At 30.2% G+C, this 20,939-nt stretch overlaps 1 protein-coding gene and 2 non-coding genes across 3 annotated transcripts; all 3 read left to right on the forward strand.

Moving 5' to 3' along the window:
- Positions 1–8,755: 8,755 nt before the first annotated feature.
- Positions 8,756–12,973, forward strand: LOC148238638 (A disintegrin and metalloproteinase with thrombospondin motifs adt-2-like). The gene is made up of 12 exons (XM_088185665.1): positions 8,756–8,911; positions 8,976–9,166; positions 9,246–9,429; positions 9,504–9,899; positions 9,956–10,167; positions 10,387–10,578; positions 10,645–10,773; positions 10,816–11,074; positions 11,905–12,126; positions 12,187–12,310; positions 12,376–12,551; positions 12,608–12,973. The coding sequence occupies exons 1-12, from the start codon at positions 8,831–8,833 to the stop codon at positions 12,857–12,859; spliced, it is 2,418 nt and encodes an 805-aa protein (XP_088041791.1). The 5' UTR covers positions 8,756–8,830; the 3' UTR covers positions 12,860–12,973.
- Positions 12,974–13,350: 377 nt separating this feature from the next.
- Positions 13,351–13,490, forward strand: LOC148238639 (U4 spliceosomal RNA). Its single transcript, XR_015812123.1, has one exon. It is a non-coding gene; the product is annotated as a U4 spliceosomal RNA (small nuclear RNA).
- A 3,984-nt stretch (positions 13,491–17,474) lies between these two features.
- On the forward strand, positions 17,475–17,614 carry LOC148238640 (U4 spliceosomal RNA). The gene has a single exon (XR_015812124.1). It is a non-coding gene; the product is annotated as a U4 spliceosomal RNA (small nuclear RNA).
- The last annotated feature ends 3,325 nt before the right edge of the window (positions 17,615–20,939 follow it).

Genomic DNA, 20,939 nt, shown 5'->3' on the forward strand with positions numbered 1-20,939 from the left:
AGAACGATCAAAATATAGTATTACATTTATATTATTATTTTCATAATTTAGAAACTTATATTTACGTCTGAAAAAAGTTATATCCCACGTAATTATCAAAAACTCCGTAGTAGATTTGTTTATTAAAATGTACGTAAATTTTAATAAATATTTCGTTTTAATATCTAGGATTTTTATAAACTTAGTTCGGAAATTTTTGGTAATTTAAATACAATAAACTTAAAATTATGAACCATTTCAATTTTTTATATAGTTTTTTTTTATAAAGATACGACTTTTTAAATATGTTAATAGCCGCCATTTTGAAACAGGTTCAAAATGGTCAAGTTATCCGAGACACTTACAATGTCTATTTTTGGAACAAGTTTCCTGTCAATATGATTCAAACTACGTCAGTTGACGTTAGGAACGTCATTTTGGGGGACGGATGGGAGGACATTTGCCCCTACTTGAATTTGATCAGTCATATAATAAAATAATATGAATCTTCTGAAATATAAATATTAAAGAAACGATCAGTGACTGGTCAAATTTTGCCCCCTCCCCACTTCACCATTAAATGTCATTAAAAACTGTTTAATACCGTATAAATAACATGTTTTGTATTAAACTTTTAAAACTACTTTTTTTCTAGGATTTATTTAATGAAGTTACGATTGTTTAAATGTTTTGGACAGCCGATACTTTAAACTACAAAAATATGTTGAAAATACATTTTTGCATTTTAAATTTTAAATTACTATTATAAGACATGTTGATCCCTTTGTTTTTTCTCATAGATTTGATTTAACACAGTTACGATTTTTAACTTTTTAATAAAACAGGAAAAAAAAAATCATTTTTTTATTTCAATTCCAATTATTTATAAAAAAAACACTTGACTTTTTCTATAAATATTTCAAGCATTTTTGACTTCATTACTTTTTTCTATGATTTTTTACCGAATTTTTTAAATTATTAGAATTGCTGCAATTTTAAGACAAAATATCTTATGAATTAACGACTTCAATAATCATTAAAATGATTATTGAAGTCGCGTCATGAGACTGCAATAAGTAGCACATATGTACAATATATCTTTTAAAATCTACCTAAAAACGTTAGTTTATAAAGAGCCACAAAAATATCTACGGGATAGATTGAGGAAGAATATTGCTTGTGCACTTTCGAGAAAATCTATTTACACGCAGGAGTGAAACTATAAAATTAGTTAAATTTCAGTATATGAAAAAAGCTGCGTAGTGTTTACTTAAGAAAGATTTAAAATCACATAATAATTCATGACTTATTGAAAATAGTATTACATTTCATTTTGCAGCTTGAGAATCTCGGTTCAAATTATTTTTTAATTGCATTGATTCTGCGAGACTATAACTATATATTTACAAATTGTGTTTTTCGTCTAGATATTTCGCCAAAAACGTCATTCGGCATCCTCAGGAGATTAATTTAATAAAAATAATACTAAAAACTATGTATTGCTATGTGATGTCGTGCCATATGAAATTGCTTAGAAATGTTTTCATACCTATAGTCTGTGCACTTTCAAGACTCATCGGATATTTGCTTTTAAATTTCCGCATTATGATTTATTGTTCGAAGGAAATGATGCATCGACACAGGTTGAGATGCAAGACAGTGTTTGTTTGCTGTAACGTTATTTCTGTGTATTAATTACTACATATCATAATAGATCATTTAACAAATCATTGTTTAACTGGATAGTTTTGATCCCTAGCGACTGAAACTTGTACGTACCGATATAAACTCTCGCATGTTTGATATCAAACAATTAATAATGAAAAAATATTTATATGTTACATACAGCAGACTGACTAAACGATGACGACTGCCATATGTGGATATGGTCTATCCACAGCATATGGTCTCTTCCTAACTCATTTCTTATCAAGAGCATTGATTGTATTGATCTGTCTCCATAAGAAAAAACAGACATCTCGACCAGTGAAACATCCATTAAGTCCAATTAACGATGTATGAATTCACCCGACCATATAGTGCATCAGTCTCAGTTTTTATTTGCAACAATGGGAAGAGTACGTGCATTTAATTAGATCTTCTCGTCCGTACACGTTTCATCATCTGATGTATGAGAATATTAATATATACTTATTAAATTAGATAATAATCATTGGTTCAGTGATTATTATTAGTGATTATCAGACATGAAAATTCAGCGTTTCCACAATAATGACCGATTGATTATATTATTCTAGAGGGCATAATTATTGTAATAAATACGTTTATCTAATTAAGTAATATGTGTATTACACTTCGATTATTCATAAAGTATCAATTACTCATTATTCTTTCACAAATTTCCAATGAAATCACTTATGTTCTAATGTCCTGACGGTGATGTACGAACATACAATAAATTTACAGTCAACTCGTACTATTTTGTAAAGGATGCGAATCTGATATTTCTATAAAAAATTCTTCCAGAGTCCTTGCAACAAGTTTTTTGCCCTCCGCGCTCGTATGTATGTAAAAAATAAATACAAATAACCGCATCGCCTCCATTTTTAGCGAGGCGTTGCCCTTTATGAAACAGTGCAAGCGAGTAGACGTCGGTGGGCGAAAATTTGTAAATCCGATGATGGTTCAATTGAATAATCGGTTTTATGTCCATTTCGGTCGGTGATGTCATCGTTTTTTTATTTGCGAAAGGATACGCAAAAAAATATTTCGTGGAAACGGCGCCAATATAAATAATTGTAAGGGCGTCTACGGCGTAATACCAACACGTTTAGCACTCAAACGTGTTAAAGCAAGAAAAGGCGATGAGAAACATTTGGGGTCATAAATCAGAAGTCTTCATAGAATGCGAAGTGAGAAATTTTTCGATTGTGGCATTCGGTATCAGTAAATATTTATGACAAATATACTTCAGAAACTGTCTACAAAATAAGCGGAAAATCTTTTTTTTTCAAAAAGGCTACGCGCAGCTGTTTACTTATTATATACTTAATGTACAATATAACCATTATTAAGTTATTGCTACATTAATTGAAAAGACCCGCTAAAAAAGTAACAAAAAATAGATTTATGTCCTTACGATTTTCTAGGAATCAATATTTTTTTCGTGACAGAAATGACACAAATACACAAATTAAGAGTCTATTATGAGAGTCCAAATAGCTAGCCGGAGGGAGGTGTTAAGCTCATCCATTTTTTGCTTGTTTACTTACTGGACTTTTATTTCCATTATATTGGAGTTTAAATAAGTCCCAGATTGTTATCTGAACAGATTTAAAATGGCCGTTAAATATTTTGAGCAATTGTGAGATATGGCAACTTCGTCACCAGTTTTTTTAAATGCCAAATTTGTTAACACGTGCATAAAGTCTCGAATGACTATTGTGATGCTTTTAGTTTATTCCATCTATTGTCACGTACGGTCCGCACTAGCCAGCATAAAAAATGGTAAATGGATTGATGGCGCTCTAAATGCGTCAAAATGGAAGTGTCAATTTCAATAAAAACTTTTGATACTGCTCTACTTTGGATTTGCCAATGTATACTAATGAACTTACACATGGTCATGGTCACAAAATGTTAATCATCTTCTGACAAGAAATCTTAGAACCCTAAATTATTTTGCAGCTGAAAAAATATGATAAAAATAACTTGATCTAGTAATTGCATCTTTAACGCTTGATAATGATCTGGGCCTTTAATGCATATTTAATAAACCGAAAATTGAAGAATAAAAACAATTTAATGAAAAATTTCAATAAACACAAAAATTGTAAATATATAAAAAAAATCACGTTGGTCACGATTGCGTCCCTTATTCTTACGCCCAGGACGTTAATGCTAGAGAATACTCTCCTTGCACAAGTTATCCAGCTTGCCAAACGCAATGATGTTTTCAACCATTAGCTACAAGGAGTTGGAACAATTTTTGTGAAATGTGCACCATTCTTTTTTATATATTACAAAAAAATCCGATCCGTTATCTGTCTTTTTCGTAACACTGTTACAGGCATTTTTTCATATTTCCGGCCCTGAATATGAAGTTCGTCATACGTAATTTGTAAAGCTGGTTTCATTGACGAATTTAAATTTGCCTTCGCGACGATGAATAATTATTGTGACAAAGGGTAAAACTCAACAGACGCCTTTCTTTGCATATTTTATAGCCCATTGTCAAAAACGTGGATTGAATGAGCAATACAACTGAATATTAATATTTTTTACCTTCAAAATATAAATATTATATTGGAAAAAGAGAGAGAGATGATTTAAATAAAAAATGATTTAATAATTTAGAAAAAAAACATAATAATGTATATATTATTATAAATATATTGCATTTCTCGGAAACATTTGCTTCGACATCATGAAGCGTATTACTTTATTTAGAAAGTGCATACTGCGAGATCTTAAAAAGGTCGCCACGATCTTGTGTTGTTATTCTCATCGCAGAAAATCTCTGACATGATTTACATGATAACATAGCAATTTTACATGCATATTTGAAAACAGCATTGAGCAATTGTACAGTGACCCAATGAAAAAGAGATCCATCATATTTTTTTCAACTACAAAGCCGATACATGTGAAAAATGTAGAACAAAGCCAATTAAGCGTATTTTTCTCTTTCTTTTTTAGATGTACATACAAATTGCCAAAATTGAAAGTAACCAAAAGTGCTGCGTGGGAAATATACACAAATGCTTTTCTTTTCAGAGGTCAACGTACAAAATTCCAATAGACACATGTGCTTATACGCGGATGCCATTCAATTGTTTCTTTTTCTTAGGATGACAAGACAGACACGTGTAAGAAAGACTTAATAAATACATATATAAAAGCACACAGATGATTATGTCTTGAATGTGTTCTAGGAAGCAGCAAAGGAGAAACTCTAATACACGAAAACAAAATCTAAAAGCACAAGTGAAATTCACAATAACCTGTTTTGCACATGTATTAAATGAACGCAAGATTGATTATATACAATCTAATCGTAATGAAATATCCAACTATAATTATTTACAACATTAAAATATATAACGATATTGATTGCTGTGTATATATCTGGTTTCGTGCAATAAACCTCAAAGGCATGGGTTAGGCTTGCAGTTTTTCCTAAATTTATTTCTAACCACTTCCATTTGTTGATAATATTAGCCACTTCCACTGCAGAGAATTGCTAAACCAAAAGTATTTTATTTTTAAAAGTGTGAAAAAAGTATTTTATTTAAATTTCTAACTCATTTCAATATAAGATTAGAGAACATTTTGGCCTCTTTTTATCTCAAGAATTTTTACATATTCATTTGTTAAAACAATGTTTGTTTTTATTGCACTTTTAATATAGGACATTTTTGACATCTTTACTTTTTTACGATTTTTATGAAAGCAATTTTTTTAGTCGCCGCCATTTTGAAACAAGATGCTGAATGCTGAATTACGAACTTGTCTATTGTGATAGCTAGGATAAACTCGTTTCTAAATTATACTGTATATAAGGAAATATTATACAAATTGTTTTAAATATATATGTAAATTATCCAGAAATAACCTTGAAGTTGAGCATTTTAATCCTTAAATTATTGCTGTTTTCCTATTATTTTATGTTTATCATTTTTATCGACTTGATTTAAATATTGATGTTAAATTACACAAAGAATAGTATCTACATAAGTATATCAATACACATTTCTACATAACGTGGGTTTGAAAGCACAGTTACAAATCCAAAATATTTAATGAGACACATTTTGATATTTTAAAAATATTAGGTAATCTCAAAATGAAATCGTTTTACGTTTTAACGGTCAGTCGTATTTTGGCCGTTGAAACCTGATTACGTATTACGTTATATTTATGTTGGTACACGTCTAAACTTCATATTGTCATATTTAAAAAAAATGAGATCCAAAATTTACAGTGGCAGAATATATATCAGGTGAAAAATTATTATATGATTTTTTTAAGAAAAAAACCAATTACAGCCACTAAAAACATTTGTTACGTGGTATGCATTTATTAGGGTCCCAAATCTCAGATTGACAATTACAGGCCAATAGCTTTGATCTCATCACCTGCAAAACTATTTGAAATTGTTTTGCATAAATACATTTTTAATCATTGCAGGTGTATGCTTCTCGACCAACAACATGGTTTCCGTAAATCTCGATCCACTGTCACTAATCTAATGGTTTTGTCTAACTATGTTTCAAAATCATTGGACTCTGGTGTACAAGTGGACGTCGTATACACAGATTTTGAAAAAGCATTTGATAAAGTTAACCATGCTTTACTTGTAAAAAAGTTATCTAATTTCGGGTTTTCTGAAGATCTCATAAATCTATTCTCAAATTACTCCTTTTCAGAACGATATAAGACCCCTACTGGAGTACCTCAAGGATCCAATTTGGGTCCATTGTTGTTTTTATTGTTCATTAATGACATAGAAACAGCAATAGAGCATTCAGATTTTTTATTATATGCAGATGACTTGAAAATTTACAAGAAAATGCATTCGATTTCTGATTCCCTCGACCTACAGGAGGATCTCAACTCTATATAGAAATGGGCTTGCTATAACCAATTGCCTTTCAGTGTAAAGAAATGTCACACAATTTCATTTTCAAGGTCATTAACGCCGGCAAAATATTCATACCATCTAGGCGGATATTTTCTGGAAAGGTTTTCTTCAACTAAGGATTTAGAAGTGACTTTCGAAGAACGTTGGAAATTTAGCCAGCACATTGCAGAGACTCATAGCAAATCCTTAAAAATGCTCGGTTTTATCTTGAGAAATGCGCGTTACTTCAGGAATACTTTAGTATTGCGCACTCTTTATGATACTCTAGTCCGCAGCATACTAGAAACTAGCTCCATCATTTGGATCCCAGGCGTAATGAATCAATGTAATGAATTGAAGCTGGAAAAAGTACAACGTAAATTTCTTCGATATTTATACTTGAAGGAATACGGGTATTATCCGTTCTTGTTTCCCAGTTCTTTTATTTCGGGAGCCCTGGGATACGTTTCTTTGTCGACTCGCAGAAGTGTTTATGTAATTAAACACTTCTGGAAATTGCTCAAGGGCATCGTAGACAATCCTTCAGTGCTCGAGCAGCTTCAAATGTGGGCTCCTGAAGGTGGTTATAGTTCTCGGTCGCGTCCACTATTCTTGCCTGTTAAGTCTAGAACTGGAGCACTTGCCAACTCTTCTCTGGCCAAGGCTATTTATCTGCTCAATTCTGTCCATAGTAATATTGACATTTTCTCTTGCACATATGGAGTTTTGGTTCAGTTCGTATGGACAATGCACACCTGTTGAGGTGATTTGTGTCTGTTGTTTTGTCTTGTTTATATTTGTATGTATTATGATGTATTAGTACTTTTGACTGTCGTGACGCATTGGGTTTGCCTGTCAGGTCACGATGGTTATAATTTTAATAAATAAATAAATAAAATTACATGTGAAAGATGGTTTACTAAAAATCGAACGGGAAATTACTGGATGTTTGAGACCAGCAAATATAGACGATGATGTCCTCACTGCAAAAATAGAAACAAATCCTACTTAAACGATCTATTAGCTGGCCGAGAAACTAAACCAGTCCGATTCAACAGTGAATAGACACTTTAGAGACTAGGTGAACGGATTACACGTGAATTGAGTCGACGCGTATCCATATACTCCAGAAGCCTGTGAATCTTGAAGCTGGTCCCCTATTCTAAATAATTTGGTAACCGGAGATGAGCTACGGTTGTTGTACGACAACAATTGCCGTAGAAGACAGTGGTTATTCAAAGGTAAAGTAGCAAAACTTACTTCGAAGCCCAAGCTCATTATTAGCAAATTATTTTGTGTGTATGATAGGATTGCAAATGAATTGTGCATTATGAAACTCTTAAGCCTGGCCAAACAGTAACAGCAAGCTTCTATTGTAATCAGCTGGATCATTTCATAATGAAGTAAAAAATAGGTCTGCACTTGTCAACAGAAATCGAATTTCTACAACACGACAATACTCGATGGTTTTAACTCTTTCTGACACCATATATTCAGATCGATGCAACCGGAATATTTTGCATCAAAGCCTAATGTTATTTTTTTTCTAATAAAAATTATGCAAACTAATGGTTTCATTTTTATATTTTATGATTTGGATAATAAAAAAATTAAACAAAGAACTAAAAAGTAATTAATATATATTTATATTTAGACAAATGTCTATATCAAATATTAAAATACTTCTACACATAATAATTATGTGTTGTGAAACTATTATTCCAAGCCGGTGATTAATATGAATGTTTTTTTTCACCTGCCATAAATTTATGATGTTTTCGTTTCTCACACGTCATGTTTTTCTTCCTCTTTTCCATTTTTTACCATTTTTAATAATATTACATAAAAGACAAGCATTCAACATGTGGGTGGACGTCCTACCGATGATAAGCGTTTATTTTAATTTTTGGAATATTTTATATTAAATATTTTAAGAATATTTTAAATAAAAACGCGATTAGAAACAATAACTATAAAAGGAACAAGACTAAAAATAAACTGATATGTTAATAATTTACATTAAATCAATTAGCTATATTAAAAATGGTCATCGATTGACTTCTTATCGGCTTCCTGTAGCTCTGTTCCGTTTCGCAGGTGACCGAAGTCAAACTGTAAAATATTTTAATAACCTGCATAACTTTTATCGTATTTAGCATTCAAGAAGTGTTAATATATTATGATAATAGCCACCCATATATAAACAAAGGACGAAACTCGGAGTACAACAGTCCGATCTACATTTGTAAGCAGCGTGCATTCTAAAAAATGTATCTCAAAATATCGTCTCTATGCTTTTGTGCATTCACAATAATTCAAACGCGAGCTTCACAACGCCACTCGCCACACGTATGAACCTAACTTTTTAGTCATGTCTTTAAAAATATATATAACAGTTACAATTAATGAATAGGAAGTTCATAAAGTAATGACAATGCCAGAATTGGGCTTTTATTTTGGAACTGTCGATCAACAAGAAGTATCGGAATATCAAATTGTTTATATGCCAGTTTTAATGCCTAAATCAGCTCAGAATGCAGCAGATAGGGAAGAGGATATATATGAAGACGAACCAATCGATTATGGATTCAACGTATTTGGCCGGTAGCTATAATAAAATATAAAAATATAAAAAAATAAATATTATTTTTAATTAAAAAAATTTTTTTTCACCATATTTCAGTGAAGTCAATCTAAAATTAAAACCAAACAGAAATTTGATGAGTCCTAGCTTTAAAATGCATCGTTGGAATACTCCGGAAGGGGATCCTGAAATAGTTACATTTGCTGACAATTCAGATTGTCACTATTTGCATAGAGAAGGCGAATCTGTAGCTGCTATATCGATGTGTCAAGATCAAATAATTGTATTGTTTATTCATATAAAATTAATAGTTAAGCAAAATTTATATAATATTATAATACTGCTCTTTGATTTCAGCATGGTTTGATTTTCTTGAATAATATTACATATGAAATAAGGCCCCTCAATCAAAGGTTGAGATCTTTGGTGATGCTAGAAGAAGCTCTACAAGAAGAAGCAAAAGACGAAGGAATGCCTCATATCGTGCGAAGAGCTACTGTGCAACCATCGCAAATGTCTGATGACTTTAGATTCTTTCCTGATTATGAAGACTTTGGCGATGAGCAAACGATCGATTCTCTAGAGACTGAAGATGATAATGAGATATTTAGAGAGAAGCGCCAGGGTAAAGCTTCAGGTTACACTGTGGAATTAGCTATGTTTTTCGATGAAGCTGCTTATAAAATCTTTGCCCCATACTTAAACTACAACGAAAAAGAAATGCGCGATATGCTTTTAGCATATATGAATGGGGTGAGTCATATATTGAATAGTAAATCGAATATCTCTAATCTTAATGTTTTTTACAGGTTCAAGCTTTATATCACCATCCAAGTTTAGGAGTATCAATTGAATTAACTTTAGTGCGTTTAGATATTATGAAAAGTCAACCTGCAAATATGCCACATTATAATGGCGAAAGATCAAAACTGCTCGACTCTTTTTGCGCATATCAAAAAAGTCTAAATCCACCCGGTGACTCGAATCCTAATCATTGGGACATGGCGTTGTATATATCAGGGTAAATCAAATCGTACTCTACTTTAAAACACTCTAATACACACATGTCTGTGACAAGTATAAATAGAACGATCTAAATTATCTCCACCCTTCTTTACTTGAGTTGAACTTTTTTTATGAGTCGGATGACTAACCATTCATTCCTTTCGCTTAGTGTATTTCGGTGCATCTATAAATACAGATAATGAACTTGGTAACAATTTTAAATTATGTTCAATAGGTTAGATTTTTACGCTATCGAAGGTAGAACAAGAAGTGGTGTAACTATGGGTCTGGCTACAGTAGGTGGTGTATGTTATGATCAATATGCCTGTGTGATAGCAGAACTTGGAACTACTAATGTATTTGGTCGACCATATCCATCGGCTGGTTTTACATCTGTTTACATCCTAGCACACGAGATTGGGCACAAGTATATCTTATAATATTAAACGTATATCATATGTGAGATTGTTTTAAAGTACAATTACATTTCTAGTTTGGGTATGCACCATGATAGCAGCGGCAATTCCTGTACTAAAGAAGGTTATATAATGTCACCGTCAAGGGGGACAAATGGTGAAACTATATGGTCAACGTGTAGTGCAAACGTTATGCAAAATCTTGGGTAATTATAATAAGTTTAATTACATGTTTAACCTTAGTTTAGTTCGTACAAATGTTTGAGAGATAAGCCTGGCCCAATCGCTCCTGATCGTAATCACGGTCGCTATCAAGATACTCCTGGACAAGCATGGGGAGCAAAGAGACAATGTGAAATCCTTTTGAAAGACAAAGATGCTCATGTGAGCACGGCTGGTAGTACTTTAACAAATATATGTCAACAGCTTCAATGTAAAACGCCTCATAGAAGTGGATTTTATTATGCTGGACCGGCCTTAGAAGGAACTGATTGCGGTAAAAATATGGTAAGCAAGTTATAAACAGTATTTTATATGAAAGTGAAAATAGTAATTCATTGAATGAAAAGCACAAAAGAACATCATCTTTCTAGGTTGTTTCCATTGCAATCAATATAAACTTTACAGTAGTTATAAAGTACAAGGATGACTCAAAAACGTTCTGTTTTAATTCGATTACATGTCAAAGATTTGGGTATGTAGTACAGGAAACAGTGTTCTTCCTGGGTGTTTAAATATTACCCTAGGTATATCAATAGAGCTTATCTTCACTGAATTTATTCTGTACTTTATTTAACATTGGTTATTTGGTTCCAGTACTGGTTTTCAATAATGTGGATATCATTACCGTATATTCCTTTATCCTTCCGATGTCAAACTTTATCAAAAGCTTTCTCATAATCTACAAAGCACATAAAGATATTGTAAACAATTTTTTGATTGCTTTCCATTTACTATTACATCAGTATTATTTAAACGTATATTTATATTATTTTGGCTCGAGTTTTAGTTTGTTCACATATATTTATCTATATGACTTCATATTTTCCACTCTCTTAAGTCGAATCTTCATATTAGCCACTACACGATTGTGATTGGATGAAATATCTATCCTTAATCCATTTTGTTTCTGACAATATTATGACGGCAATCTTGTAGAGATTTACATGTATACAATCTTCTTAATGGAACTTGTATAAAGTATTGATTACTACCATTCTGAATATAAATACTGTTTCAACATTAGTAAAGACTGATATAGCTATAAAAAAATTTTATTTGACTCACCCTTGTCCATTCTTACATGATCATTTTAATAAAATCACCATATATTTTAGTGGTGTCAAGGAGGAAGTTGTACAAAAAGGTATAAAAAGAAACCGAGCGTTGTTCAAGGCGGCTGGAGTGATTGGATGTACGGAAAGTGTAATTCAGGATGTATTATTAAAGGCAAAGGGTTTTTAACAAAGCAGCGAAAATGCGATAATCCTAAACCTGTGAACACTGAAGAAGGATGTGAAGGAAACTCTTATGAAGTGAATATCTGCAAAGATGATAATGTAAGTTCATATTATAATCACCGTAAATTTAAAAAATACTTTTAATCATTTATTGCGCAGGTTTGTGGAAGAAAAAGAAGATCTACTATTGTAGAATATGCGTCGAATAAATGTCGCGAATTTAGTAAAAGATTGCCAGAATTAGATCGTAAAGGAGCTGGATTACAAGCGCCGCACGAAGAATGTATGTTATTGATACAAATTGTTGTTAAAATACATTGATTAATATGCTTTTTATTATAATTTAAGCTCGGCTTTGGATGGCTTGTGCCATATTCTGCAGACGTGCTGATACCGGTAGTTATTATACTCCTCGTATTGATTTGAACGATTTGGGCGTTGATCCTTATTTTCCTGACGGTACATGGTGTCATAATGACGGAAAGGAAAATTACTTTTGTCTTCAGCATCACTGTTTACCAGAGGTTAATATAGTTTATAATAATATATTATTGCTTGTATTTATTATTATGATTTTCAGACGTTTAAGTTTACGAAGTTGTGGGGTACACTGGGTGAAGATTTGCAATTGCTCGGTAACGCAAGACCGCATCCGGCTACTCTTCCACCCATTATTCAAAAGTATCTATCACTCGGCGAAGATGGCAAACCACTTTTGACTAGCATCGGACCTGAACAAAATTTACATCTACTGGACGATTGGACAAATCATGATTATGTAGATTTACCAGAGTCTTTTAATAAACGTCGTTTTGATAACGATGATGTGTGAATTACCGTATATTTTAGATAATATTTTAATAAAATTCGGATTAAGATAATATAAAAAATATTTGTATTAGATGTGGAAAATATTAAATTAATTCAGGTAACTGAAAATATAAAAGTATTTTTTATTTTGTTGATTTGCAACTTGACTATGCAATAATTTTAGACAAATTCGTATTTTAATAAATAAAATTATTTATTACCTATAGTAACTTATTTTATAAGATAGTATAGTTAATATTTTTTCCGACAGATGTCACTAAAAATATATTAAAATTATTACTATTTCTTAAAATATTTTTTTGATTTATTTATAAAATAAGATTATATTATTTTAGTTATTGAATTACATGTTAAATTTTAAGAATAGATTTAAGCATTTAAATATTTTTATGGTAGATGTAATACATACTAGATGTCGCTACTGATTCTGAATACTCGCAAGCGAAAAACAAGTCCTTCCAAATATATACTAAATCTCCCACCACGTAAGTTAACTTTGCGCAGCGGCGATATCGTAACCAATGAGGTTTATCCGAGGTGCGATTATTGCTAGTTGAAAACTTTTACCAATACCCCGCCAAGTGGACGTGAAATACCGTCCGCTACGGCAATTTTTGCAAGCCTGTAATGGGCTTTTTACAACAATCACAAGAGCAGGGGTGGCCGAGTAAGTAGGGATAGAATAATCCAACTTCTGAGGATTTCTAAATAAAATATGAGGGCGTCTTCGAATAAAATTTTTATTGTTATAAAAAAATAAGCATACGAGATATTCTTCATATAACCATTTTTTCTCTAGAATTTATTATTCATAATGAAATCTAGAAAATTGATTATACAAATCAACAATTTTTGAAACAGTAAAAAAGAGAATCCAAAACTCAGCCAATAATTTCTATTTTCAACTGGAATCTTTTATTATTAGTTTCATTTTTAGCGGAAAATTTCACAATATATCTACGAAAACTATTTAAGAACATTTTTAACTGAAGTCATTTGTAATAAAAATTTATCAACATCATTTTCAGCTGTGATTTTACGATATATCTTCACAAAAGCTAAGAAATTAATTTTCACAAAAATGCAATAACTAATAAAAAACAAATTCAACAACAGTTCAAAGTGAAATATCTTTGTGGGAATATTTTTCAAACAATCAATTTTTGAAACTTTCACAATATTTATTATTAACACTTTACCTACCGCTCACGCCAATTGGCGTCTTGAGTGTGCCGAAAGTTAAACACCGCAGACGCCAATTGGCGTCCTGTGTATGTTTTCGTTTCCGTGTCAAATTTAAAATATATATTTAGTGTTTTATTTGCTTTTTTTTTAAGAGATGACTAAATAAATGTATGAATTTTCATTTTATTTTAATTTTTTTTTTTTTTTAATTATATTTAGACAAATGCGAAGGTTTTAAAAATATATTTTATATTTCTTTCATCAGGCAGTTTCACTACCAGACAAACTTATGTATCTTTTGATGTGGTCCGAATATTTTAACAAATTTTTCTAGACATGTTATAAATGTAACAATGCATCAATTAAAGCCATTATTAAGTGGTTCTCAACATGTGGTTCGCCGGAAATAGAAATTAATTATTACATTTCCTTATTATTAGATTTTAAAATTGATTGATGATTTTAAAATTATAAAAGTAAATAATCTAGGAATTTAAATAAAAATAATTTAAATTTAGTTAACCAGTGGTTCTCAAACTTTTTCAAATTTCTAAAAACTTTTATCCAGCACACTTTTTTTTCGGACGGTGTAAAAAAAGAAAAAATATGATATTTTATACACAAACATATAAATATGTATATTTAAAAATAATTTATTGGGTAAATGGGTTTATTTAGAAATAAAGTCAAATTACATAAAATTAAAAAATACGATGTACATATATAAAAAGTACAAGACACTAAAAATTTATCATATCATTAACCATTAGATAGTATTGGATTACTGAGAATCTCAAGATTGTCAGATTAGTAAGATTCTATTGTATTTTTTTCTATCCTGTTATAAGGAAATTCCAACATATTTTTTGTGAGTAAATATTATCTCCCGTCAGATAATACTGGCTTACTGGAAATACCGAATCTCAGTGACACATTATTTTAGAAAGTGGGAATTTTTATGAGTTATTATTTTTGAATTATTAGCACGATACACATAACAACTTATGGATAAGAATTAAGTTTAAGTTATACTATCGTGTGAAGTGCATCTGGTTTTCGTGTGCTCGAGTGAATATTCGAAAAATATTACGAACTGTTTATAAAACATAGTTTTTTAGTTAGATACGAGTGTAGAATCAACGTGAAAATAATTACAGTTTATGTTATTTAATATAGTGTTAAATATATATAGATATTCCAAGTGACAATGAAAATTATAGTGATAGTGATTCAGACTCCTCTGTTCATGAAAGAAATCGCCCACATGCTATGATGCTCATGAGCAACGCGGAAGATGAACAAGAAAAATATTTAGAAGACACTTTACAAGACACAAAACTTTATTGAAGATGACTTGTTTTCCGTTATTGCAGAAGAAACGAATAGACACCATAATCAACACATCAACAAATACAAACTGCAAATAAAATCTAAAAAATGGGTGGATGTAACGGTACCAGAATTAAAAAATTAGTTTGAGTTGATATTGCTAATGGGCCTGGTAAAAAAAGGCTCATTACACCTGTATTAGACAATAAATCCACTAATAGGAACCTTGATATTTACAAAAACCATGAGTAGAAATAGGTTTTATCAAATATTACGTTACCTGCGTTTTTCCAATAATGAAAATGTTCCTGATAATGTATGATTAATGTTCAAAGTACAAAAAATAATTGATTATTTCTCCGAAAGATTAAAAAATATGTACTAACCAAGCCAAAACATATCTCTGGATGAGGGTATGATCCCATGGTGTGGAAGATTAAATTTTCACGTATACAACCCCAGTAAGCTCACAAAGTACGGTATAGTGATAAGAATGGTATGTGAGTTAGTGTCAGGATACATATCGAAATTTAAAATATATGCAGGACCTGGAATTTCGTTACAAGATTCAATATCACATCTAACATCAGACAATAAATACAAATAGCATCATTTTTATATGGACGATTTTTATAACAGTGTTGAAATAGCAAAAAAAATATATATGAAAAAAAAATAGAATCTGTGGTACCATAAGGAAGAATCGGGTTTTACCAGAATATCTGAAAAATGCAAAATTACGAATATTTGAAACCAAATAAGGGGTAATATTGTTGCAATTGCGAAAAACAGTAAAAAATCGAGACACTAAACTTTCATTATATAACTAGTTATTGTGAAAAGTGATTTACACGTGAAAGACAATGTAAATTATCTGTGTATGTGCCTGGAAAATTTCACATTACGATGGAGTGAATTACAACGGTTAGTGAATATTTTATTGCAAATGAATTATATATCAGTAAACTCGTATTAGTAAAAATGTCACAATACAAAAGAAAAGTTTGCTTGAAAAAAGTTTTTAAAAATTTAAAAAAGTTTGAGAACTGCTGGTTAACTCAATTTGTATTATTTTTATTAAAATTTCTAGGTTATTCGTTTTTATAATTTTAAAATCAAGATAATCATTTTAAAAATCTAATAATAAGGAAAAGTAATAATTATTTTTTATTTCCGGCGAACCACATGTTGAGAACCATCTAATAATAACTTGAATTGATGCATTGATACATTTATAACATGCCTAGAAAAATTCAACGAAATATTCTGACCGTATCAAAAGATACATAAATTTAAATAAAAAAGGTGAAATTCGCGAAGTTTTGCGAAAAAGTGCCGGTATTTAGCGTAAGTCTGGTAGTGAAACTGCCGGTCGGTAAAGTGTTAAAACAGAAAATAATAACCAATGGAAAATTAAAATAATATACTGAAGAAAGTATTCTCCGAGTCAATATTTATTTTTATTTTAAAATCATAATAGTACAATAACTCGTTATGAAAACTGAGAAATAAATTAACACAAAAAGTTCATATTTGAAATATTTTTAAGAGAATATTCTCCAAATCATTTTCTTTAATTGTTTAATTTAAATACTTTTGCGGATATTTCGCAATAGGTTATTGAAACAAAATAATAAATCAGAAAGATAATAACCAATGAAAAATCATATTGGAATATCAAAAAGAATATTCTTCAAACCAATAAATTTTATTTTTAAATTATTCTTATTCGGAATTTAACAATATTTTGTGTTGAAAGCTGATACATTAATTAATGCAGAAAAACAATACTGTAAAAGCAAGTTCAACAACAATTCAAATTTTTAAATAACTCTTAGAAAATATTCTCGTTTGTAATAATGATTTTACGATATTTCATTAAAAAGATAAATAAAAAGAATTAAAACAAAAAAATAATACTTATAAGGGAATATAATCTAAAACAATAATTTTGAACATTTTTTTATGTATTTCAAAACATCGGGTACATATTTGAAAGTGTAATATGTGATATACATACTAGATGTCGCCACTAGTATAAAATACTCGCAAGAGAAAAGAAAGTCCTTTACAATATATACATGAACTTACACTGAGATTTTAACTTTGCGCAGCGGCGATATCGTAACCAATGAGGTTTATCCGAGGTGCGATTATTGCTAGTTGAAAACTTTTACCAATACCCTGCCAAGTGGACGTGAAATACCGTCCGCTACGGCAATTTTTGCAAGCCTGTAATGGGCTGTTTACAACAATCACAAGAGCAGGGGTGGATGTGTAAGTAGGGATACGATATGAATAATAGTTCGTATATATTTCGTTATGATACCAGAAGAAATATCGTATATACAGAACAGAATTCTTCAAACATTCAAACCATTTATTTTATTATTATATTTAGAGAAAAATAATGGCCAGCGAAAATTAAAAATGGAATATACAATATAATATTCTCCAGACAACAATTTTACTGTTTCGTTATAAAATCTGAGAAATTTTAACAAATGCTCCTAATTAACAAATTAAAAAAATGCTGTTAATTTATAAAAAATGGTTATTGAAATTTAAAACAAAATAGTAAACCAGTGAAAAATCAAAATGGAAAATTTTCTACTATAGAAGAGAATATTCTCGTAAAATACCGTCCAAGTTTGTAATGGGCTCTTTACAATGGTCATAATAGCTAGTGGTAGCGAAAGTAGAGAAAATAAAGTAGAAACCGAAGTCAGACTGTGACGTATTTCAGGAAATAATCCCCAAGCTTTCTCATTATACAATATTTCGTTATGAAATTAATTCACGCAAATAAATACAGGCGGCCCTCGACTTTCGCACAATTCGCTATTTCGCACATTAAAAAAAAAAATATTTAATTTTTTTTAAAAAAAAAATATAAACATGAGTGAGAAACGGAAAAACTTCAGTGTTGATACGAACAAAAAGAAATCAGGGACTCATAAACTTCACATGATTCGAGACAAAGATGGAAATTATTAGACGTTCTGACCAACATCAAAAAGATGTCCCTCTGAATATTTAAATTATTCAAGCAAAAGCTTTTAGTTTGCACAAAGATTCGAAGGATAGATTAAAAAAAGATTTTATCACGGTTTTCAAGCAAGTAACGCTTGGTTTTACGATTTTAAAATGAGGTATTTTTTCATAATATTAAATTTACTGGAGAATCGGCTGATGCGGATAAAGATGCTGCAAAACAATTTATTTCCTAATTATCCAAAATTATTGAAGATTGAGAATATTCCTCTAGCCAAATATTTAATGTAGATGAGACTGGTTTATTTTGGAAAACTCTTTAACAATGAAAAATATTAATGAAACCTTCACGCACCTTGACAAATTTTTAAATAATATGGAAGATTGTGATCCCAATGGAGAACGCATATCTCAAGTGCGTAAGGCGATCAATAAAGACATAGCATGTTATAAAATACTATATGAAGAAAAGAAAAAGAATAATGGAAAACAGTTAACTCTTGATAACTTTTTAAAGGAAACACCCGCAAGCCCCACTTAAACATGTATTTTAAACGCCTCTTAAACATTTTATATTTACTTGATAAATAAATATTATAAAATACACAAAATTTCAATTTTTTTACTTCCCTCTACTTTCGTACATTCAACATTCGCACACATTTTCAGGAACCAATTATGTGCGAAAGTCGAGGGCCGCCTGTACATAATTCTATTAATCAACAAATTAAAAAAAATTATATATCACATTATGTTATTGAAACTTGAAGATATTCCTTGTAAAACTTTCTCTTTTACAATATTTCTTTATAAAAGCAAACAAATTGATTAACAAAAGTAGATCATAGTCACATAATCAAATTCGATAATAGTTCTAATGTGTAAGATCTCTGAGAGAATATTCTGCATAACAAACACTTTCATTTTTTAAGCTTTTGATGGGATTAATATTTTTAATACATTTATAATATTTTATTAATATTTTTTGTAATATTTCGGCATGAAGACAAAGAATCAAAACTTTAGTGCCACTTTTTGTTGAAAATGATTTTTTAAGCGAAATTTAAAAAATCTTTAAATTAACTTTAAATTGTTTTAAATTGCTAACGATCGCCAAAATTTAATTACACATTTTTTCTGTATGGAGAAGCTTATACAAATCCACATTATTTATATTATACTTAAAAAAATTATTTATATTATACTTAAATTAAAATTAAAATCATTAGAAATTAAACACATTATTCTTAAGTTATAAAAATATTTTTTTTAGAACTTGATGATTTTTTACATATTTTAATAACGGTTTTGCAATTTAAATCGATAAAATCAATTGCGTAGTTCGTTCTCAAGCGCGCCAAAATGCACGGGATTTCCCGGGACGGGATGTAAAATTTGCTTACTTATGACATTTCGTCATATGCCAAGCGTGAGTCGTGGCAGGCGCGGTTTAGTGCAATTAAACAGTGAAATATGTTATAATCACACCATTTTTCTTACAAAGTGTTAATTGAAAATTATTCAAAATGGTGTAGCATTGGATTTATAGACAATATAAACAAAAGTTTAAATTATGAGTGTGCCAGTAAATCTTTGGTCATATGAATAATATATCACGGTTAGTCTATCAAAATTACTATTGACTTTCTAGGATCAAATATTAAAAGACAAACAGCAGTGATTTGCCAGTTCAAGATATACATTCCAAAGTGAATTAAATATATTACAGTGATAGTAATAATAAAAATCTCATATTAGCGTAAACTAAAAGTTACATTTTTTCCTACTATATAGTATTGTTTACAGTTAATTTTCAGTGGCAATGAAATATCTAATAACATTTACGTATGGCAAACAAATAAAATACGACGTACAATTTATCAGTTTAAGAAGTGATGTCAATCTACATGTTCCTCTACGGTAACTTCTGCTAATTTTGTTCTTCAGTTGTCATTTAAATTTCATTTATGGATTATATTAGAAGTAATAATGCGTTCAGTGTTTAACTCTCGATGAAGATCTAATTGTTTTCAATTCTTTTCAGAAGCAATGATAGAACAATTTGACGACCTATATGGTAACAGCGTAGAATTGGTATATATAAACAAAAAGTGAACTATCTCAGCAAGTATTATCTTTTTATAAAGAACATACTTCATATGTTTGATGTAACTGAATATCCTGAATTTAGCTGTTCCAAAAGAGAAATGATTGCACAGAAGAAAAATTGCTAAAAAACCATGACGTAGATACATATTTTACCACATTGGAATTAAAAATAACCCACTGTTAGATATTTTGGCTATCGATTATCCAGGTATGCAATCACATATTTATAATCATTGTAAAATGTCGTCTAATAGATAACATCCAAGAAAGTACACATTTATAAGCTGTCCATTGGCTGATATATAAGTGTTCCCACTGCGACGGTGCCGATTTGATCGACATTAACTTTCAATCCTCATACATATTACGGATATATTACACGTTCCCGTTTAAAACTTACCTGGTTTTTTTGAAATTCGTCAAATCTAACGAATATGTGCATTAAATCAGAAGCACTGATAATG

Source organism: Plectrocnemia conspersa, unplaced genomic scaffold, assembly GCF_051122295.1.
Source record: "Plectrocnemia conspersa isolate PC_06_02 unplaced genomic scaffold, ASM5112229v1 ptg000001l, whole genome shotgun sequence".
NCBI classification, from domain to species: domain Eukaryota; kingdom Metazoa; phylum Arthropoda; class Insecta; order Trichoptera; family Polycentropodidae; genus Plectrocnemia; species Plectrocnemia conspersa.

Excerpts from the sequence above, each read along its gene's own strand:
- LOC148238638 (XM_088185665.1), top strand. The coding sequence starts at position 8,831 with ATGTATCTCAAAATATCGTCTCTATGCTTTTGTGCATTCACAATAATT. Across the intron at positions 10,579-10,644 it reads GCACACGAGATTGGGCACAA|TTTGGGTATGCACCATGATA; the intron begins GTATATCTTATA and ends TTACATTTCTAG. Across the intron at positions 12,311-12,375 it reads ACAAGCGCCGCACGAAGAAT|CTCGGCTTTGGATGGCTTGT; the intron begins GTATGTTATTGA and ends TTATAATTTAAG.